We start from the raw sequence: 23,096 nt of genomic DNA, 5'->3' as shown, positions 1-23,096 counted from the left end.
TTGATTTTAATAACGCATTAGTACATGTTACAATTAATATTAACTAAGATTAATAAATGCTGAGTTTATGCATTCTTAGTTTATGTTAACTAATGTAGTTAACCAATGAACCTTAATGTACAGTGTTACCAAAATATTGAATCATTTATTGTTAGGTAAATAGGCAAGCTTGTGAAGAACCTTTCAGCCTATCAACACTGGAAATAATTGTAAACACTGTCGTTCGGGGTAAATTATTAATAGCTCATTTTTCTGACAGAATGTTTTAAATCTTGGATGATGTACATCTGTTCGGAGAGATGAACACGCTGAAAGCTTCGAGAGCCTCAATAAAGGATGTTGAGAGGATCCACAGGGATAATGTCTTATTTTTTCCTCTTGATATTCTTCATTTTCACAAACTCTGACTCAACATGCACCAATGCTACATTTTCTAAATGTCATAATCATGTTAACAAACAAGTATTCAGTACTTCAATGAGCTCATTGTTCCTGCATTCAATTATTACATTGTTTAAATTAATACCTTTTTCGCTAAATGTGATTTTGTATATGTACATTTCTGAAATACATAACTAACACCGTGTCCTAACTACGCGACGCGCGATAAAACGCCTCTTCTCCATGTTGATCAGAGTGTTTGTCCTAACCAGCCGCGACGGCGACACACGACGATTCTATTTTAGAATCGGTTTCTATTTTTCTGCGACGTCTGGAACAACAAACACAAAGTGAGGCGATGATAATCTCAGGAACTGTTTATGTGCTTTATTTAACGTTAAAAGCATGTAATGTGACTCTGAATATCATTTAGTGCTCCAGCTTTGAAGCTGTAAAAGCAATAATGGATAATTCACCTCAGATCTTCAAATTTTCTCGTTCAAACTGTGAAAAAACAAGTGTATTCTTTGACAAAGATTGTTTTAGTAACTCAGCCTATGTATTTTTAATAATGTTTAAAGGGGTGGTATAATGCCCTTTCCACAAGATGTAAAATAAGTCTCTGATGTCCCCAGAGTGTGTGTGTGAAGTTTTAGCTAAAATACCCCACAGATATTTTTATATAGCATGTTAAAATAGTCACTTTTTGAGGATGAGCAAAAACGCACCGTTTGTGTGTCTGCCCCTTTAAATGCAAATGAGCTGCTGCTCCCGGCACAGGGGGCGGAGCTTCAAGAGCTTGTGTCCTTTTACCTCACACACACACGCACTGAAAAATTCAAAAACTTTTAGCTTTTATGTTCAAACTGGAGTCGGACAATGATGGAGAGACTCAAGAAGAAGTGACAACATGTAGAAGCAACAGGACATTTCTGAATGGATAGTTGATGAATTTATGTTGCTGATGTGGAGTTAACTATCATCTAGTCATTGATTAGCATATTCTGTCATGATTTAACTAACTTAAGTTAAAAAAGTGAAATCATAATCAACTACCCCTTTAAATGGTGTAATATTTGTGAATTTGATTACCGTGCGAGCCCGCCCACACGCTGTTCTGATTGGCTGTGGGTTTTGATTGATTTTGATTCCACACGGTGTTAGAGAGTTTCCTCTGATAACAGATCACTGTGAATTGTAATGTGGACTCGTGCACTTTCCCTAAAGCTGCTTTGAAACGATGTGTATTGTGAAAAGCGCTATACAAATAAACGTGAATTGAATTTTCCGAGGCAGTGAATGAAGTGAAGAGGCTGTTGAGAGGATCCACAGGGATAATGTCTTATTTTCTTCCTCGTTTCCAGAGGAGGCAGTGAACGAGGTGAAGAGGCAGGCCATGTCGGAGCTGCAGAAAGCGGTGTCGGACGCGGAGAGAAAAGCTCACGAGATGATCTCGGCTGAGCGATCGAAGATGGAGAGAGCTCTGGCCGAGGCCAAGCGACAGGCCTCCGAGGACGCACTGACCGTCATCAACCAGCAGGAGGACTCCAGCGAAGTGAGTAACAAACACATGACCCGCGGTCGGGGGGAAATCGCCATTCTATCTACCGATTTGCATTAGGAGTATAACTATATATATATCGCAATACAAAAATGCAACAATATGTATCGTGGATAGTTCACCCAAAATAAAAATTACTGTGTGAGGAAAAATGAAAGTTTTCAGAGTTTTAGTGTCAGTTCTACATTAAACTACTATATATACTGTTGAATATAATGTATAATAATATAATGGGGGAATATTTGTGGGTCCTGATAATGCCAAATGTCTTGTTACCAGTATAAAGTGCCTACATTATATTAAATAGATCTAGTCAGTGAAAGAGCATATTCGTCTAAAATAATCAGGTTTTCAGCTTCAGAATCATGAATATTGTTATTCTGGTGTCTCTATTGTCCTGTGCTTTGGGTTTCAGCACCAAGTCCAAGCCTGTTCATTTACACACACAAAGAAATATCAAATTTAGCATTTTAATCAACAGTACATTTTTTGTTAACTTTTATCATATGTCTAGGAGTATCATCTTTAAGCACTACTTAAAGTCATTTAAAGTTATTGACTTTAATCACAATAAGACGCGAACAAGGACTGAATGCGGTGCTCGCAAAAGTGATTTTCTCTTTAGTTGTTTGACTAACATTGTTGATACAAAAACCTGCGTGCGCATTAGGCTGCTGTCACTTTAAGACGAATGCACGGATCCAATATACTGATACGCATCCGTTTTCTTTCTCAATTGTTTACAATGCATAAGCGACTGTGTTTCCGAGGATACCCGAAAAAATAGTGGAGGAGACTAGTGTTTTTTAGGAGGATGGTTATGTAAAAATAGTCACTTGTGCTCCTCTCGGTCAAACACGAGCGCACTGGAAATGAACGAGAGACGAGTTTCCTCTAGTGGAAGCGTTTGGTACTGCAGCCGAACAACATCTCACTGAAAGATCATTTACTGAGATATCAACCTCAACTTTGGAACACAACTGGTTTAGATTTATGGCTTTGATTTTCTCACAGTTTTAGAGTAAAACATGTTTTTGAAAATATATATTTCATATCAAATTTTTTTCAAACCAATAAATGTAAAATTATGCAACTTTTTTCACTTCAGCAATAATCTGCCAAGTGTCGTCATTGAAAAGAGATCAAACTTCAGTCTGTCGCTCTAAATCATTCAAGATTTACCACAGTTTAAGTTGGAAATTAAATTTTCAGAGGTCTATGCTCAAAAAGTGATTATAAATACAGCGTAAATATAATTTAGTGCCATAAAATCCCCTAAAATTACAATATATTAAATAAAAAAACATTATCGAACTAAAATATAGTACATTCATTTAAAAATAATAAAAAAAAAAAAAACATTTCTGTCATTTTTGACCCACACGTGAAGAGCACCAGAGGGTTAAATACATTGTTTCATCATGGCATAAATATGAACACTTATTGGTTTGTAAATAATCACAGTCCGTGTCTGTCCCGCAGAGCTGCTGGAACTGCGGTCGCAAGGCTAGCGAGACGTGCAGCGGATGCAACACCGCGCGCTACTGCGGCTCGTTCTGCCAGCACAAGGACTGGGAGAAGCACCATCACGTGTGCAGTCAGGGCTTGACCGGGAGCAGCGTCGTGCCGATCGGGACGCCGTCCTCCACCTCATCATCATCATCATCATCATCCAGTGTCCCGCCCACCCGCTCCGAGAGCACTCCTCCAGGCCCGCTTTCCAGCGCCAGTCCTAAAGACGCGAGCTCATGTAGCGTTTCTCGCTCAACCACTCCTGCAACACCCGCTCTGATGGATTCCTCGTCCCGTTGACTGATGAACCCCGAATCCTGAACCACGTCTACTAGCGCTGTCAGAAGTACCGGTACCAAGTCGGTACTGAAATTTAAAAAAATGAGACGCTTTGAGTGCAACCGTAAACACCTCTGATTGGCCATTGTGTTCATTGTAGCCAATCACAGACATATCTGATGAGCTCGTGAATTCAACGGCCAATCAGAGGTGATTCCGATTCTCCTCAAAGCATCACATTTTTTACATTTCAGGACCGAATTGGTTCCGAAGTCTGTATTTTGACAACGCTAACGTCTACTGCTGCTACAGCATCTTTCATCCAAAACTAGCTGAGGACCCTCCACCATTCTCACCCCTCCTCTAGTGATGAACCTGGCTTTCACGTCTACGTTAAGCTCTCGTGTTCCTCAAATCTCCAAAAAAGCTCAGATTCCTTCGCAAAAAGGTCTACTGTGCTAAATTCAACATGAGCGGGGAAAGCCAGGGAACAGTTACACGTGTGTGTTCATGTTTTAAGACATCGCCTCAACACCCTTTAAGTGAGGTTTGCTCTGTGAGAACTGGAGTGGCAGGAGGGACTCACACTACCAGTCAAAAGTTTCGGATCGGTAAGATTTTTAATGTTTTTAAAAGAATTTTTTTAATGTTTTAAAAAATAAATAAAAAACAGCAATATTGTTAAATATTATGAGAATTTAAAAACAGCTGTTTTAATGTGAATATTAATACTGTGATCAAAGCAAATCATTACTCCAGTCTTCAGTGTCACATGATCCTTCAGAAATCAATTGATGCTCAAGAAACATTCATTATTATTATCAATGTTGAAAAGAGTTTCCATTTCAGCGAAAGGCTGTTCTTTGAAACTTTCTATTCATCAAAGAATCCTGAAATAACTGTTTTCAACATTGATAATCATGAGAAATGTTTCTCAGGCATCATATTAGAGTGATTTCTGAAGGATCATGTGACTCTGAAGACTGGAGTAATGAACGACTGGAGAAAACAGCTGTTTTTAAATTGTAATATTTCACAATATTACTTTTTTTTTTTATTCAAATAAATTGGTGAGCAGAAAAAAACTTCTTTTAAAAACATTAAAATTCTTACAGATCGAAACCGTTTGCCTGGTTGTGTATGTAGTTTGGATTCCTCTAAACCGAAAGCTTCCACCACAGAGCAACTTCCTCACAACATTGCATTTCATTTTCCTGGCTTTAATTAAAACAAAAGAAACGTTCAAAAATCCAAAAGAAATAATAATAATGATGATAATAAGAACCTGTTAACTACCTTGCTAGCGAGCCAAGAAAATCTACACCAGACTCACCTCTCTGTACTGACGTGAACCCAAATGAATTCTAAGTGAAAAAAAAGAAAAGAAAAGAAAGAAAATGATCCAAACCTTTTTATTACACTGCCAAAGTTACGAAGAAGCACTCATCTTGTAACCAAACGCAAACAACTTCACCTCCTCCTCCGCAGAAACTGAACAAACAGTGACTAGAAACTCAGATCTTGAGGAACGCAAACTTTAGCCCGGATTCATCTCCGAGTCAGTGGAGTGACGCTTAAAAGCACGGAGAGAAATGACACGAAAAGGAAAGAAAAGGCGAGGATTAGCAAACGAAAAAGACAAAGGGAAAGACGAACGGCAACGGAACTGCCAAAAAACCTCAACGGATTGTACACTAAGAATGAGCCTTTTCTTCTGAGATATTTGCGTTTGCCGAGACTTTTTTTTGTTGTACGATTTCACTCGTTTTCCAAAGCATGACTTTAGAGACTGGCGTAGACTTGGTTCTCTCTTCTCTTGCTCTTTCTACCTCCCCCCTATATATGCTCATCCCTTTTGTTTCCTGACAGAAGCTCAAATCCACGAAGGGATCAAACGTCGCTTGTAGATATTACCTTGTTTCTTGGATGTCTCTGTCTTCGATTTCTGCTTGTGTGCGTTCTCCGAATTCGGGACGCCATTTATTTTTTTGTCTTCTTTTAGGTTTCAGCCGAACATTGGACAGAAAAAGACACTCTTTTAACGGGAGAGAAGCTGTGTTGTACCTATTTGTTGGATTTGTTGTATCAATATTGATGATGAGAATCCTCATGTAGAATATTTTATATTGCTCGCATTGTAAGACAGTGAGAGAACGGAGGTGCAATATGGAAAGAGAATTCAGCTACTGAATTGAACCTCAGAAAAACGGCCCTTAGGGTTACCTTATAATATAAATATACATATAAATATATCTAAAAATTACCATGGTAAATTAATGTGAATGTACATAGTATTTAAAAAAAGAGGTCCAAAAATGAGTTTTGCCAAATAACAGAAACCTTTAAAGTATAATGTCTAGAATTTAATTTCTCTCCATTTAATCTTTTCTGTCTTGAATGATCATTTTACAACGTGTGTTGGAGGGAAAGGATTTTGCTGATGGGCGAGACGCTTTCGCAGCCGTAAGCGCGTCGACGAGAACGACATCGCTTCAACGACACGCCAAACCACTATAGACTGACCTGCCGAGCTCCCAAACTGGGATTTTAGGAGGAAAACCACTAGAATCTGTGTGAAACATTGCCATCCTTTGGGCCAAAGTGTCACTGCAGTGGTTCAATGTGTAACTTTGCACACACAAACACACATGCATGCACATACAATCCCGAAACCAACACTATGATGGTTCTCAACTGGTACCAAGCTTTTTTTTACTCGTGATCCATCCAACGTAGTACCAAACATAACATCAACAGAAGCTGCTGTGTGCACTGAGCAACGTTCATGTTTGCTAAAGGTCAAAAATAGCCCTGTTTACAGCCTTTGTTTTGGTCAATTTCTGATTTATAATGGCGTACCTTTGATACGGACCAAACTTGAAAGTCCTGTTTGTTGCTCAATCTATTTTGGTGTTGCTTTAGGGTTAATTTATCACATTTCTAGGTAATATATGAACTCACCCTGAAAATATCAGCAACACATGACCCCAAACCAGTGGATACTAAAACACCAGTCTGATGAAGTAGGTGTCTCTCTCTCTATCTCTCTCTCTCCCTCCATTTTGAGGATTTTTTTAGGACTCTTTGCCTACTAGCTACCTCCTGTTAACAAACCCAAATCAATCCACTAGCAGACATGCAAATCCAGCAAACCTGGGGTGTGTTTCCCGTTAACGCCGTACGACCCATCGTTGAAGAAATCAACTAGCGAGTCACGATCGTTTCCCGAAACCATACTGGCGCAAATTGGTCGTTCAACCACGTTGGTTAATGATGTCACGCAGGTGTTGGAGTAACTACTGTTAATGAATCTGTTTGAGATCGAATTAACGCTAGATGTTTCGCTATAAATTACAGACATGCATCTGAGGACTATCTCTCATTTTTCTCAGTTATTTTGCTTTATTTTCAGATTCTCACGTAGAGCTCGTTCACACATGCACTTCAATAACAACGTATGGAAGCTTGTTTCTGCCACAAAATAAAACATTTTAAAAGATAATTGCGACTTTTTATCGCACAATTTCGAGTTTACATCTCGCAATTCTGACTTTTTTTCTCGCAATTGCGACTTTATATCACGCAATTCTGACATCTTTTCTCACAATTGTGATATAAAGAAAAAAAAGTTAGTTTTTAACCTCGTTTAGTTTATATCTCACAATTCTGACTTTATAGCAGCAATTTTTCTCGCAATTGTGACTATTTCTCAGAATTGCGACTTTATATCTCGCAATTGTGAGAAAAAAAGTCAGAATTGTGAGATAAAAAGTCGCAATCATTATTTATTTATTATTTAGTGGCAGAAACAAGTTTCCATAACAACGCTTTAAATCTCTTGGCAAACTAAGATGTAAATTACATTTGTATGTATCCTAAATATACATTTTGTCCTGAATATCAGCTTGATTATGTTGTTCAAGATCAGGATTTATGTCATGCAAACATGAAACTCTGCTTCTAACCGCAGATCGAGTGTGTTGTTACACACACACAACTTTGCGATGCTGTTTGCGAACGTTCGTTGGAACGATGCTTTCGGGAAACACCGACTCGTTGAACTGCCGATAACGATGAACGTTAGTTGGCTAACGATGCTTTCGGGAAACACACCTCAAGACATTTCAGAATAGAAATCAACTCTCCTCAAGGGTGTGATAGACTCACATTCATACGTCTGTGCCATTAAATAGATGTGTTATTATTGCGCTAGCTAGCTATAAACGTCGACGACAAGATTCTCGACTTGACTGTAGAAAACAATGACAAAAATTAGTCTTAGAATTGTTGAAGTTGTTCTTGCTTGGAAATGTTTCGAGCCCCTGAACATAAACATATCTCATAAATATCCAAAATGATAAAAGCACAGACCAAAGCATAACCGCACACCCAATGTGTCGCATAAAAAAGCTGACGGAAACATGGGTGACCGACTATTCCCATAAACCAAAGTGTACAAAAAAGGCCATGTTGAAAGCACAAGATAAACCGTAAAAACACACATCGAGGGAAGAGACCAGTACTTGTTCCCGGCGTCCAAAGCATCAGATGACAACCGTCCTCAAAAAGATTTCATTGTGGGAATGAATGCATGAGTGTGAGTTATGATACTTTCTTTTTTGCTAAGGGACTTACTTGAATCTCCAGAGCTTTAAAATAACAGTTACGATAAACTCATTTCGAGCTTTTGCATGTCTGCTATAGTCCAGAACTCATGCAAGCATACCGTGTGTTTGCAATATTATTATTTTTTGTTGGCCATTCTGTTCTATAACCAAAACAAGAGCATGCAAATGCATCTTTACACTGTGTACTGTAATTCTGCTGTCATTCGGCATATCGAAAGGCCCTCGTTCTCAAAACAAATCTCCTGATTCGGTCAGCATTTGGCCTTGAGAGCGAGAGAGAGAGAGAGAGAGAGAGAGAGAGAGAGAGAGATCCTACACATTCAGCAAAGTAAAATGTTTTTTTTTTTTAAAGGGTTTGTCAAGTAGTCTGGGAAAAAACAGCTCAAAATACCATTTTAATGTACATCACTAATGTTGTCCAGCCTCACTAATGCTTTATTTAGTCATTTTTAACATCCACTAAGGCTAACAGCAAAAAGTGTAACATGTTTCACTCAGAAACCAGGCAAGGCTGTGGTAGTTGAAACCTTACACTACTGTAAAACATTGAACATGCGACGCACATGATACACGCCATAACAGCAAGATTCATATTTCTGTACTAGCAACGGCTTGGTTTGATACATTGATGATTATACTGTATTGTGCAATACATCATTACAGAAGAAGGCTTTGATTCAGTCGGAAAGGTTGGTGTGTTTAAAATGTTTTCTTGTTTTCTCTTTCGAGGTCCTGTTATCATTCTCTAGATGATGTGAACTGTGCCAGGAGAGTTTTATTTATTTATTTCTTGCATGCTCTTTTCCCCCACTTTTGCAATTCCCTCGCCCTCTCTTACTGTGCGCTTTGTTGGACATGTGACGCTGTAAACATTCTAAATCAGGTTATTGTCTGTGTTGAGATCTGCGTATCTGTGTAATTAAAAAGACAGTGAAATATGACGAGTCTCTGAATTTGCTTCTTTTTCCACCGTAGAAGACATTTCTTGTGGTAGAAATCCAGCTATGATGTTTTTAATCTGCTTTTAGACAAACCATGTGTAAATTCATAAGTCGACAGCATTGCTGAGTATTTCCTCCTTAAAACTGCAGTGAACCAAAGACAGTCTCAAAAACACGCTTTGAAATCGCTGGTGTTTCTGACGTCACAAACTACCTTGTAACCAATCAGATCAACGTGTGATCGTCAACCAGTGGATCTCTGAGCTGAGCGAGTGAGTGGAGGCGGGCTCATTTGCATATTCATAGAACCACGCATACTAAATGAGGCAAGGGTGTCGAGTTACATTCAAGATATTTTAAGGCAGAAAAAAACGTTTAAATATGTAATTGTGGTGATCAAAGATGAAAATGACTTTAAAGGGACAGTTCACCCAAAAATGAAAATTATGTCATCATTTACTCACCCTTATGTTGTTCCAAACCTGTATGAGTTTCTTCTGTCGCACACAAAAGAAGATATTTTGAAGAATGTTGGTTAAGAGAGAGTTTATGGACCCCATTGACTTCCATAGTATGGAAAAGAAAGAAAATACTATGGAAGTCGTCAATGGGGTCCGTCAACTGTTTGGTTACAGACATACTTCAAAATATCTTCTTTTGTGTTCAGGGTGAGTAAATGATAACATAATTTTTATTTTTGGGTGAACCATCCCTTTAAAAGCTGGTATGTCAATGAATTACAGACATCACTTTTAAGTTTTATAAAAGGAGGAATAGGCCTACAAACTGATGTCTTGCCATTAACCAGCATTCCTGATCAATGACACTTCTAATGGGAATCTTCTACACATTCCTAGAATTTATTTGACTATATATAGGCATATATTCGTTTTGACTATTTTAAGGTTGTTCTTTAACCTCAACATCTCTTAGGGATTTTTACAGTCAAATATGAAGGTGCATAAATTTTACCTTTTTAATCTGTAAAATCACAAAGATCCAATAAAAGTAGAGTTTTGATAAGGAAGACACAATATCCAATAGTACTTATAAGAAAATGTTTTAGTTTATCCAGCGGATCTTATGTTTTTTTTTTTGTTTTTCTTAGAGGATTATATTTGTTTCCAGTAGGATTGGCATATTAGAAATTATAAAATCTTGTAAGGATTTTTTTGACGAGTACATTTGAAATCTCTACATATTTCAGGGAAAAATAATCAAAATAAACTGTTACAATGTATTTTAAACTAAATTAAAGTTTTTTTACTAAAAAAAAAAAAAGTGCAATCACACCTGTTACTTCTACACACTCACACATCGGGTTGATTAGTCAGTCAGGTGTGTTAGGTAATAGTTAAGGCTGAAGCGGGAAGCTGTTGGAGCTGATGTTGAAAACCAGCGCGGATTCACCAGGTAAAGTTTCACAAACTAAGGAAGAAATATCAATAGGCCTATGTCAATATTGATTGCAATAATATAGAATTAGCCAATAATATCTGCATGTCGTTGTAAACAATATTTTACAAATCGTTAAATATCACTATTAAGCGAATATAAGAGAGTGTCACATGTGAATATGGTGGATAAAATGGCGGATAAAATGGTCAATTTCAGAATCCAGACTGACTGTTGTTTTGTCCTTTTATCGCGTTTAAAATGTATCAAAATGGATTCGCCATGTGCTGTTTCGTATCAATACAATTTAGTTCATTTATATCGCACAATAATCAACTAATACTCTAAAATCGAGAGACATGTACACACAAGCCTACCTTCGTGCAGTTTCTGCCTATTTAATCCTCTTGTTGAAAATCATTCGTCGAAATCGGGAGTTTCCACCTTTCCACACAAAGTTGTCCACACAAATCAATATTAAACAAAATGTAAAATATTTCTTAGTAACATTCCTATAAATAATGTTTAATAAACATTTAGTTTTATTTTGTTTGTTTTGGTGCTTTTCTCTTAAAGGGACAGATCACCCCAAAATTATTTTAGGACTTTATATACGTGGTTCTAATTCTGTACGAAAATGCAAATAAAAATATGCTTGGTGAAGAGTAAATAAGGAATCTTCTATTTCTGCTAGGCTACACTCTTAAATATATGGAGGCTTGTTTCCGCCATAGAACAAAAAAAGTAATTATGACTTTTTTTTCTCGCAAATTGCAAGTTTATAGCTCATTTCTGACAAAATAAGTCAGAATTGCTAGTTATAATATCAGAATTGTGAGATAAAAAGTCGCAATTATCTTTTAAAATGCTTCATTCTGTGGCGGAAACAAGCTTCCATATAAATTTAGTTGTGAGAATAATTTGAAACTACAAAATATCATGCAGTCAAAATTAATTTAAGGTCATAGAAAAAATTTAACTTTTAAATGTTAAATAAGCATTTAGTTTTATGTTGTTGTTTTTATTTTGGTGCTTTTCTCTTAAAGGGACAGATCACCCCAAAATCATTTTAGGACTTTGGTTTATATACGTGGTAATCTTGTTTGAAAATGTTTTCCCTATTCTTCTTTTGTGGTCCACCGAAGAAGGAAAAAAAGCGTATGACTTTGTGAAGAGTAAATAAGATTTATTTTTTTCTACCATACTCTTAAATATAGCATGTTTCAGCCACAGAATAAAAAAAAAAAAGGTAATTGCGACTTCTACCTCACAATTCTGAGAAAAGTCAGAATTGCGAGTTATAAAGTAAGAATTGTTAAAAAAAGTTGCAATTATCTTTTAAAATGTTCTTATTCTTCCATATAAATATAGTCCTGCTGTGTAAGAATATTTTTTAACAACAAAAAAGCTAAATTAATTTGAGGTCATAGACGACAAATTCACAAGAATGTGATCCTGCAAGAGATGTTATGTCATCTACCCATGAACAGGTTTTCTGTCTACTTAAAGGGGTGGTTGATTGTGATTTAACTTTTCTTACTTTAGTGTGTAATGTTGCTGTTTAAGCATAAACAACATCTGCAAAGTTACAACACTTAAAGTTCAAAGCAAAGGGAGACACTTTCTTTTTAAGGACTACAACAAACGGCTGGTAGAGACTACACGACATTCCTCCCGGGTTAGAGACATCACAAACCCTAAAATTTACATAAACCCCGCCTCGCAACAAAGGGCTCTATATGGCTCCGCTAAGAACAAGCTCTTGAAGCTCCGCCCTCTGTGCCGGGAGCAGCAGCTCATTTGCATTTTAAGGGACACACACAAAATGACGCATTTTTGCTCACCCTAAAAAAAGGACAACTTTAACATGCTATATACAAATTATCTGTGGGGTATTTTTAGCTAAAATTTCACACACGCACTCTGGGGACATCAGAGACTTATTTTACATCTTGTGAAAAGGGCATCATACCACCCCTTTAAGGAGCTCTGTTTGTGTGTAAAACGTTGTTCCTTCAGGATCTGGATGCGATTGAAAGTCGTGAGAGCTGGAGATGGACGAGTCTGACATGCAGTGTGAGGTAGAGCGAGCGTTTCCCTACAGTCCTCAGGCAGGTGAGCTCCAGCTGGCACACACCTGAGCCCATCATCACTGCTCAATGAGGCATGTCCCAGAAGGCCTGTAGTCTTATCTAAGGACATCTCTGCTTTCTGTGACAAATGTGGAGCCTAGTTCAACACGCCAAAGACACACTCACAGAGTTCCTGGACCGTACTTTGGGAAGTCCATGAAATTTAGACTTAAACGTGATGTGAACTCTTCTAGGTCTATATAACAGTGGTTTTCAACTGGTTTGGCCATGAGACCCACCCTTTCCCCTCACTAGCCACTATTTTAAATTCAATTAGACATGCTTTCTTTTGGAAGCTTGTTTCTGCCACAGAATAAAAAAAAAGTAAATTGCGACTTTTTATCTCTCAATATTCTCTCTAATATCTCAGAATTGAGTAAAATCAGTCAGAATTGAGTCAGAATTGTGACACAAAGTGCCAATTGAAGGTTATAAAGTCTAATTGTAAGGGAAAAAAATACTTTTTTTTTCTCAATTGCATGTTTATATCTCGCAATTCTAATTTATAAACTTCCAATTGTGTGTTGGAATCTTGCGATTCTGACTTTATAACTTGCAGTTTCAGTAACGTTCATTTAGTAATGCATATAAAAGTCTGACACGCTTTGTGTTTCATAGTGAAGTTTTGCACTGTTATCATTTACACACGTGAAGCGTCTCAAACGCCATCTCTGCATATACTGAGTTTGTGTTGCTTTTTACGTTTATCTGGGAAACGCAACGTGTGCAGTTTCATTAGATCTAAAAATAATCATTTAATAAACATACGCCAACACAGTGAATATCTCAATATCAAAATGTTTCTAAATATGCAAATTGTTTATCGTGATTTCAAAATAGTTTAATCCCTTCCTCTGAGTTTGCATGTTTTTATCTCCACATGTTCTTGTTCAAGACATTAGTGGCTGTAGCATTTCTATCGGACAGAAGTGGTGGAATATTAAAGATTAAGTGCAGATTTGAATTGAATGTTGTTTGGCCACTATTAAACAAGGATTGTTTAGGTTGGCGCCCTCTGCAGGCATTTGTTATAATACGTAATGTACATGCGTTGATTTTTTTAAATATTTTCTATATTACATAATGTATTGTATGTGTTGTTGGATAAAATCAAATAATTACTTGCTTTTGATACTTTTTGAACCAATTATTATTGCCTCGTTATGTATGCATTTTAAATAATTTTAAAGGATATTGTTCACTTAGGTCTATTTTTATTACAAAAAAAAAATAAAAAATCTGATTAATCATCAAAATAATCGACCGATTACTGGATTACCCAAATAATTATTAGTGACAGCCCTAGATTAGTTAGACTGAGCATTTAAAAATGCACCTGAATTTTGTGACTCTTTGGGAATTTTTTTTTTTTTTTTTTTTTTCAGTCTCCGTTTCATTCCGATACTAAAAATAGTGTCTCTGGTTACTGAACATAACCTTGATTCCCTGAGATGAGGGTCGGGATATTGCATCTTCTGACTCTATATATGAAATTGTTTATGTGCCCTATAGCATCAGAAGATGCAAATATTGAGTGAACTGAAATCGAAAAGGATCGCCTCGTTCTCGTGAACCCAATATCATGTATCGTTTCATCTCGTGAGTTAAGTGTATCGTCTAATAAACAACAAACAGTTGAGAAACACTTCTATATAACATGTACAGCCCAAAAAGAGTGTAAACTGTCTGTTATCATGCCGTCCTCCAGTGGCGAAAAACATTCGCTAGCGGACCAGGGCTAGTTTTCTTAATTTTAAACTCTGATGGATTTCTCAGATGTTAGTTGTCTGTCTGAACGCATACCTTGAAGTCTAAAGCTATTAGGGATGCACCGATATGAACATTTTGGCCAATAACCGATAATTATTGAGAGCCTGATTACAAAAAAACAAGTCTGATCATTAAAAGCCATGTCCCAAACACACAATTATATGTTCTTATTATAATTTTATGTAGCTGATATGACATTTTAAAGTGATTCCAATCATATTTTAAGCAACTCAAAAGCATCATGTTGAACAGTGCACATCTGAAGGATAAAGTCCATTATTTATCAGCTTTAAAATATCGGACAAATTTTCTTATCGGCTGATAACGAAAACATTAAAAATGAACGTATATCGGCCGATACCGATATGGGAGCCGATATATCAGGCATCCCTAAAAGCTATTGAACATTTCCAACATCAAAAACCAGGAAAAAAAGATACAGTTCGATTAACACGCAATGATCGCTGTGGTTATTGGTCAGTGATTTGAGAATACAAAAAAAAAACATGTTAAGAGTTAACAAAAAAATCGAACAATTGTTTATGTCTGCAAAAATGATAATTAATGTGAAGAATACTTGTCCGAAGATCACAAAAGATGAAAAAATGATAGTTGACCTTTGCTTGAATATGTGGTTTTATTCGATAAACATTTTACCCAAATATCTGTTTGAGAATATTCAGTGTTTCTTTCAGCATTATTTTTAAGTGTTTTAAACCAACATGGATATCCAGTGTGTTTGTACAATTGGACTTGTCTTTTAAACCTACTAAATTATACGGCCTAAATATAGCGCTAGCCACGGACTTCGCTTTCATGTTTCACCTTAAATGAAGGTCATTATTTAAAATGCAACGTTAATATTTTATGATTCTAATTAACTTTTATAATCTTGCCTTCCTCAGGATTGTTCTTCAATATGACCCATGAAGAGAGAATAGATTCTGATAGGAGATCTATCTATGTGGGAAATGTAAGATGCTTAGATCTAGTAATGAATGTTTCCTTTCATAATGTGTTTTAACCATGTTTGCAGTGTGTGTTTATGCATTATTGTTTGACTTACAGGTGGATTATGGCGCCACCGCCGACGAATTGGAGATGTACTTTAATGGCTGTGGCCACGTAAACCGAGTTACAATCCCGTATAATAGATTCACAGGCCATCCAAAAGGGTATGTGTCCTCCTGGCTGCAAAACAAATGATATTTTCACATCCAGCTTGTTTTATGAGTGTGTTTTCCCTGTAGTTTCGCCTACATTGAGTTCTCAGAGAGGGAGTCGGTGAGGACCGCCATGACTTTAGATGAAACCCTGTTCAGAGGGCGTGTCATTAAGGTGAGATGGAAATGCAGTTCTTCCGCTCTTGAGCCTATGGAAACCTGTAGAACCGTTTGGTAAAATGTTGTGAAATTTGGCACACAAATAGAGCAGAGCCTGAAGATTAACCACAGCCGATTTGGAGCCTCTACCTCTCTAGCGCCACCAACTGTCCAAAGTTGCACTCATGCTTATGCTAATAACTTTTGAACTGTAAGGGCTAGAAACAAAATAATTTTTCCCCTTCTGGTTCCTTTGTTGAAAATTCAACCAGATCATCTTCTGACTTCTTGAATAATGCGTGAACCATTAGCTGAGGATACCTGCACTGTTTTGGCATAGTGCCACCTAGTGGCCAGGGGGTATGAACATTTTTATTTTTGCTGAACATTTTGGCCAAAAATCGGAAAAAAAGTTAATAAAAACTGGTCTGTTTAGATTCGGTGTAGCATGCAGAGTCGAACGATACCTAATTTTCCCATATTGCTCATCTTGGGCCATTTAGAATTTTGTCAAAAAATGCTATTTTAGAGGAACGCATTGGTGTATTGTTACAAAACTCTAAGTTTCCCCAGCACCATGCCACCATAATGAATTGTAATTTGCCTATTGTAATGAAACTGGTCTTGATAGATTCCTTGGGTCATGCTGAGAACACAGAAACCAATTTTGCCATAATCGGATGAATTTTCTATCAGACGATTTTTAAAAAAAAAAAATTTTAAACCTACATTTTCAAACTCCTCCTAGACCGTTTTCCAATTTTCACCAAATTCGAGTCAGATCATCTTAAGACAATGTCGGCAAAAAGTTATGGATTTTCGTGATGATCACAAAAATTAAATTTGGTCACAGCGCCACCTATTGGTCAAAAGTGATATGCAATTAAATCATAACTAGTGTTTCTATTTATTATTTTTCAGCCCTTTTGACTAAAATCACCTTTCTTTAATTACTCGTTGCTGTTGGTCTGATGCTCCCTGCCAAGCTTTGCTCCTCTTTTTGCCTATTTCTAGGGTTCTTGGCCCTTTATTTGCTGCCTGCAGCTATATAATTGTTTTTTTCTCCCAATAAACATGTTCTGGTAGGCTGTTGTATGCATGTGAAGTTTACAATTGCCTGTCCAATATGGGCCACATTTTAATGATGTGAACAATCTCACAAAAAAGCTGAAAATCAGAATTGGGCACTTTAATCTTGGTGTGTAAATGAAGCCATAGTGTCTATAGTGTCAGTTTCCTTGTAATAAATCTGGTTTTGTTCATGAAATACAAATCTGTGACATAACACCTTTTAATTTCAAACTCTGTGCACTAGGTATTGCCAAAAAGAACAAACATTCCCGGTTTCAGGACTACAGATACAAACTTGCGTGGAGGCTGGTCCCGGGGACGGGGATCCCGTGCCTCGAGATTTTACCCTTTCAGAGGCTGCCACTTCATTAGGTCAGTTCAGCCAATACATAACCGTACCTCACATGACATGGACCTTTAATTGTTTCAGATTTCCACAGTGGTCCGTGGCCTTGCACTCTTCATGCATGCTTATTCTCTAACTGTAATGGAATTACCAGATATTAAAATATCCACATACTGAAAAATGTCCATTATCCTTTCAGATTTGTGAAGCCTAAAAACTAATGCAAGTGATCATACTCGGCTTTCTTTAATGATGTTATAAAAATTGTACTTTTTGTTTTAGGGAAAATGGAAGAGCTCATCCATGGGTTGATTCTTTTTGATATTCATTTTTGATTTTTCTGTTATCTTCAAAGCACTTCTTGGTGCTAATTAAAGTACATTCTGCATGAAGGGAGTTCAGTTTAGTATTATTATGGTTATTTTGTGTGTGTGTGTGTATCTTGTATGACACTACAGAAAGCGAAGACTTGATTTCTGTTGAGGGGTTACTATTTTATTTACATTTTATAGGATTTCTTTAAAATACCATGCCTGTGAGAGGCCGAAATCCCTTGTGAATTTCAGTACTTTTTTCTATTTTTGCTTTTTCAGTGCTTAGACTTGAGCAAAATCACTGTAAATAAAAACAATATCATCACGAGTCATTTTATTAAACACAAATTCTTTCTTTATTTTCACCAAACAAACACACAATGAACACTGACGTAAATATGTATATACAGTTGTAAAGGGAGGAGATCAGCTGGCCTGCACCATCATAGCTGAAACTATACTGTCAAAAGCCCTGAGGAGAGAGAGAAATATTATATTAGTGTATCAGTAGCTGGTCACACCAAAAATACTGTTTTCAAAGGAACTTACTTTGATTGAATTGGATCACCGGGATTGTAGAAGGGGTTACACATTACATCGGTGAAGGAGTTGTGCAACTTTCTGAACATCTGAGGAAAGAAAGCAATTAACTCATTACACTCCATGTGATTGACACATCTCGTCTTTTTTTGTTGTTGCAAAATGGACACCGTACACCCATGTAACTCACACTTCTAATTTCGTTGTCCCTCAGAGATGCGTTGGAAGAATCGACGACAATCACAAACTTCACCTTGGAGTTTGTCACGTAGCCATATCTGTGATTCTCGTTCAGATAATGTCTGGATGAACATGTGCATTAGAAAGAAGCCTGTCTTAAAGGGAAAGTTCACTCAATAATGAAGATTCTTGTCATTTACTTTGCATCATGTTGTTGCAAATGTGTGTGCATTTAAGCACAAAATCAGATATTTTGGATAATGTTGTAAACTTAAAAAGCTTGGGTGAAAAATTACTTTCACTGTATGGACAAATTTGTCTTCCACAGAAGAAAGGTTTTGGGTGAACTATCCCTTTAAGGATTCGTGGTCAACTGTGTGTGTCTGTGTATAAAATGATAAATGTAATTTAATGATAGCAAATCACAAGCTGTCAGTATATATAGAATACTGGCACAATTTTCAAAATCAAAAATTCTTCAACTAGCAAAGTAGCACACTACTTTATGTATTTAATCTCACTTTATTAAGCCATGTCTTTGCTGCTGACATTAAATGATCCAATTCAATCATACTAATAAGCAAAAATTACTTTAGATATAACGTATAAATTATTTTGTTTTCATTGCCAAAGTGTTGAACTTTCTTCTCCTGCGATCCAGAACAGCAGAAAATAACGCAACGTTACACATTACTTTCTATAAAAAGTAACTAAGTACCGTAATAGTTACTTTTTTAGGCAGTAACACATTACTTCTAAAAGTAACTTTTGCCAATACTGCATCACAATAAGGAAGAAAAGACGATCACAACTTCAGTTTCGTTTAAGGATACACTTTGTAGTCCTCAGTTGGATACAGGAGCCCGAGGTAAAGCTCCCGCTGGTCGGCCAAGGCTTTTCCCACTCCGGAGATCTTCTCCTCCACCACGTCCAGGGAAGTGTGCACTGTGTAGTGGAACTTGAGTTCTCCCTGTGTAGGGACACTCCGAATGTACAGCGGATAGTTCTGCAGAGATCAACGGAACATCCATTTCAGCATGCACTTAGAAATTATTGTGCATTATTTAACATTGTAACTTGAGTTATGTAATCAGATTACTTTTTTCAAGTAACACACTACTTTATGTATTTAATCTCACTTTATTAACCGTTGTCCTTGCTTAGAGGCAGGTTTGCTATTACAGGGAACAACCATTTCAACACGCAATTAGAAATTATTGTGCAGTATTGAACATTGTAACTTGAGTTATGTAATCAGATTACTTTAAGTAACTAGTAAAGTAACGCACTATTTTATGTATTTAATCTCTTTATTAACCAATGTCCTTGCTTAGAGGAAAGTTCGTTATTATAGGGAACACAAACACTTCAGCATGCACTTAGAAATTGTGCATTATTTAACATTATAACTTCAGTATCGTAATTAGAAAACTTTTTTTCATGTAATGTTATGTTACTTATGCATTTAATCTCACTTTATTAACCAATGTCCTTGCTTAGAGGCAAGTTTGTTATTATAGGGAACACAAACACTTCATTGCAATTAGAAATTATTGTGCATTATTTAACATTGTAACTTCAGTATCGTAATTAGAATACTTTTTTCATGTAATGTTATACGTTACTTATGCATTTAATCTCACTTTATTAACTAATGTCCTTGCTTAGAGGCAGGTTTGCTATTAGGGAACACAACCATTTCAACATTGCAATTAGAAATTATTGTACATTTTTTTTTAACATTGTAACTTATGTTATCAGATTATTGTTTTATGCAATACAGATTACTCAAGTAACTAAAGTAACACTACTTTATGTATTTAATCTCACTTTATTAACCATTGTCCTATCTTAGAGGCAGGTTTGCTATTACAGGGAAAAAATATTTCAACATGCAATTAGAAATTGTGCATTTTAACATTGTAACTTTAGTTACGCAATTAGATTACTTTTTTCAAGTAACTAATAACGTAACGTGTTACTTATGTATTTAATCTCACTTTACTAACGAATGTCTTCGCTAGAGGCAGGTTTGCTATTACAGGGAACAAACATTTCAGCATGCACTTAGAAATTGTGCAGCATTTAACATTGTAATTTGAGTTACGTAATCAGATTACTTTAAGTAACTAGTAAAGTAACGCACTATTTTATGTATTTTATCTCACTTTATTAACCAATGTCCTTGCTTAGAGGCAAGTTTGCTATTACAGGGAACAACCATTTCACCATGCACTTAGAAATTATTGTGCGTTATTTAACACTGTAACTTGAGTTAGCCTATGTAATCAGATTACTTTTTTCAAGTAACTAGTAACGTATTTAATCTAACTCTATTAACAAATGTCCTTGCATAGAGGCTGGTTTGCTATTACAGGGAACACAATCATTTCAGCATTGCAATTAGAAATTATTGTGTGTTATTTTAGCAATACGCATAAACTTACATCGGTCACTAACTCTTGCCTCTTGCAAATGGACAGAAGAAGATAATTTCTTACACAGCTGTGTTTGAGATCTGCCTCTCTGTAATCAATACAAGAAAGCTGGTAAAATAAAGCCAAAACCTTTATTCATGTCCTTGCATTTATTAATTCAAGTGCCTGTATAATGAGCAGTTTGATCAGCTAATCATCACAGTTTTTGAATATTATGGCTGATCAGGTGAGGAGGGATGTACTTTTACTGGACCCATAAAGATTTGGCAAAATAATTATATTTAATTATATAAAGTCTATAATTATACGATATAAAATCTTCATTTGTTTATTTTAAAGCTCTTCCTATAAGTGAGGCGGGATGCCATAATTAAAGTACATTTGATTAAATCTATACAGTCGTCCGTGTTTTTTACTACTACTCACCCCACCTACAGTTACAACCTAACATCACTCTATAAACACTAATTTACACAGTTCAGGAGAAGTTGTAGAGTTAAACTACTTCCATTTGTTACATACAAATGCTCAATGTTAAAGTTTGAGATGCAAACACTCTGACTTACAAACGCTGAAACACACACACTCCAGTCTCACATGAAACAAACAATGCAGGGTTGTCAACAAACTCGGTTTATTGCACTTTACGCCTAACTTACACTGTACTCGAGCCATTTCAATGCGTTCATGCTACATTTTAAACAAAACATACACGTAAATATATTTGAACGCCTAGGAATGTAACTAAGCAGCCGCGATTGCGACACATATCAGTAACTCTTCGCATTAATTTATCAGATCTGATTAATCTAGTGAGTCAAATGTATTCAAACATTACCAATACGTGCTTCGATGTATCTTAAAAAGATCAAATGTTTTTATTTACCTCCTTCGCGATGACTGCTATACACACCGCCATGATGATGACGCCACAGACTCCGGTCACGTGACACGCAAAAGTCACATGACTCGCAGTTCCACACTTTGCAGTGTAGACTGTTTAGGACGCTTAAAAGTTCCGCTTCCTGAAAATTAGCATGTGATTCACCTAAAAGTTGTTTACAATCCCGAGAAAAAGAAGAGGAAGAATTAGCATGAGTTTTAAGATTTGAAGGAAAGTTACAATGTGTCTTCAGGCTGTCATCGGTGTGTTATGGACAGCATGTGTGTGTCAGACTGCAGGAAACCAGCAGCATGATCCAAATATCATCATCATGCTTATGGATGATGTAAGTCCTTTATGGGTCTTTCGTTAAAGGTTTGTCTGACCGACTCGGAATCACTCTGAAACCTGCATTATTTGTGTTTATAGTGTGCAGTTCAATAGTACGAGCGATACATGTGTAGCCTATTTGTGCAACATATATTTGATCTGTGAAATACATTTGTTGTGTTGTTTCGATGTATTTGTTTTTAGGTGCGTTAACTTGTAATTACAACTTGTAATGTAAACTGGGAATTTTCTGAGAGTTACAACCTGTACCACGTGACCACCGCAGATTCAATATGTGAACGCATCCTATTTTGTGTATAAATTGCGTATTCTATTTATTATTATTATTATTATTATTATTACAATGTATCTTGCAATATGCAGTGTTGATCACAATATTCCAAATAGATTATTATGAATTTATTCGGTTCTGCCCGTCTTTTTGAACCCAGAATTCCATTCACGCTAAGTGACGTCAAGTGGACAAGTGCAATCAAACATCAAAACATTTATTATACATTAGGCATACGCAATGAATTTTATAATCATGATCATGCTTCCATACTGAATATTTGTATATGTATCGCATATGTTTTTTTCCAGGCTGTCATTCACAGAAATTATGAACACATGCAAATACAGAGAGCACCAACGAAATATTAATAACTGATTATGTTTGTGAGATTTTTGTTTTTCCTATGCATTATTTTTGCATATTAAAATAAAACTTGTAGCTGTAGTTTTTCCTCTTTTTTTTTGTCAGAAAAATACCTTAAACAACTTTAGTGTTTTGTTCTTCCCTCATATTTAAAGTCTCCCTGTAGTCAGTAATTGTATCCCTTAAAACTCATCTTTGATCACCAAAATTACATATTTAAAAGTTTTTTCCTTGAAAAAAATTTCTGCATGCCTTAAAATAGCCTGAATGTAACTTGACACCCTTGCCTCATTTAGTATGCGCGGTTCTATGAATATGCAAATGAGCCCCGCCTCCACTCACTCACTCAGCTCAGAGATCCACTGGTTGACGATCACACGTTGATCTGATTGGTTACAAGGTAGTGTGTGACGTC

General features: G+C 36.4%; 4 protein-coding genes across 14 annotated transcripts in view; 3 read left to right on the top strand and 1 right to left on the bottom strand.

The window, feature by feature from the left end:
• Positions 1-5,104, top strand: part of cbfa2t3 (CBFA2/RUNX1 partner transcriptional co-repressor 3) — a 74,521-nt gene extending 69,417 nt beyond the window's left edge. For 4 of the 10 annotated variants that reach the window (XM_081358798.1, XM_081358796.1, XM_081358795.1 and 1 more), the window contains exons 11-12: positions 1,746-1,936; positions 3,425-5,104. In XM_081358798.1, the coding sequence (XP_081214924.1) occupies positions 1,746-1,936; positions 3,425-3,754 (521 nt within the window). In that variant the 3' untranslated portion in view covers positions 3,755-5,104. Of the gene's footprint in view, positions 1-1,745; positions 1,937-3,406 lie in introns of all 10 variants that reach the window. The other 6 variants (XM_081358794.1, XM_081358799.1, XM_081358800.1 and 3 more) reach the window with 4 other exon arrangements.
• A 5,510-nt stretch (positions 5,105-10,614) lies between these two features.
• Positions 10,615-18,108, top strand: pabpn1l (PABPN1 like, cytoplasmic). Of its 2 annotated transcripts, none has more exons than XM_081358814.1 (7): positions 10,615-10,715; positions 12,717-12,812; positions 15,505-15,572; positions 15,668-15,774; positions 15,850-15,937; positions 17,237-17,364; positions 17,621-18,108. In XM_081358814.1, exons 2-7 carry the CDS (start codon positions 12,752-12,754, stop codon positions 17,658-17,660), a joined length of 492 nt encoding a protein of 163 aa, XP_081214940.1. In that variant the 5' UTR covers positions 10,615-10,715; positions 12,717-12,751; the 3' UTR covers positions 17,661-18,108. The 2 variants fall into 2 exon arrangements, with proteins under 2 accessions (XP_081214940.1, XP_081214941.1); XM_081358815.1 differs by having other exon boundaries at positions 17,538-18,099.
• trappc2l (trafficking protein particle complex subunit 2L) lies at positions 17,985-21,825 on the bottom strand. Its single transcript, XM_081358816.1, has 5 exons — positions 21,697-21,825; positions 19,206-19,378; positions 18,383-18,470; positions 18,202-18,281; positions 17,985-18,124 (listed from the first exon to the last, which is right to left on the bottom strand). The coding sequence occupies exons 1-5, from the start codon at positions 21,727-21,729 to the stop codon at positions 18,079-18,081; spliced, it is 420 nt and encodes a 139-aa protein (XP_081214942.1). The 5' UTR covers positions 21,730-21,825; the 3' UTR covers positions 17,985-18,078.
• galns (galactosamine (N-acetyl)-6-sulfatase) overlaps positions 21,777-23,096 on the top strand; it is a 51,423-nt gene continuing 50,103 nt past the window's right edge. The window contains exon 1 of the mRNA XM_081358805.1: positions 21,777-22,039. Coding sequence (XP_081214931.1) covers positions 21,935-22,039 — 105 coding nt within the window. The 5' untranslated portion in view covers positions 21,777-21,934. The remainder of the gene's footprint in view (positions 22,040-23,096) is intronic.

This window comes from Scardinius erythrophthalmus, assembly GCF_964197995.2.
Source record: "Scardinius erythrophthalmus genome assembly, chromosome: 2".
Classification (NCBI taxonomy): domain Eukaryota; kingdom Metazoa; phylum Chordata; class Actinopteri; order Cypriniformes; family Leuciscidae; genus Scardinius; species Scardinius erythrophthalmus.
Note: the sequence above shows the minus strand (reverse complement) of the source record. Positions and strands in the feature narration are given on the sequence as shown.

Excerpts from the sequence above, each read along its gene's own strand:
- pabpn1l (XM_081358814.1), top strand. The coding sequence starts at position 12,752 with ATGGACGAGTCTGACATGCAGTGTGAGGTAGAGCGAGCGTTTCCCTAC. Across the intron at positions 15,775-15,849 it reads TTCACAGGCCATCCAAAAGG|TTTCGCCTACATTGAGTTCT; the intron begins GTATGTGTCCTC and ends TTTTCCCTGTAG. Across the intron at positions 17,365-17,620 it reads AGAGGCTGCCACTTCATTAG|GGAAAATGGAAGAGCTCATC; the intron begins GTCAGTTCAGCC and ends TTTTTGTTTTAG.
- trappc2l (XM_081358816.1), bottom strand. The coding sequence starts at position 21,729 with ATGGCGGTGTGTATAGCAGTCATCGCGAAGGAG. Across the intron at positions 18,471-19,205 it reads CCAACTGAGGACTACAAAGT|ATATGGCTACGTGACAAACT; the intron begins GTATCCTTAAAC and ends CGAGAATCACAG. Across the intron at positions 18,282-18,382 it reads GGGACAACGAAATTAGAAGT|ATGTTCAGAAAGTTGCACAA; the intron begins GTGAGTTACATG and ends TTCTTTCCTCAG.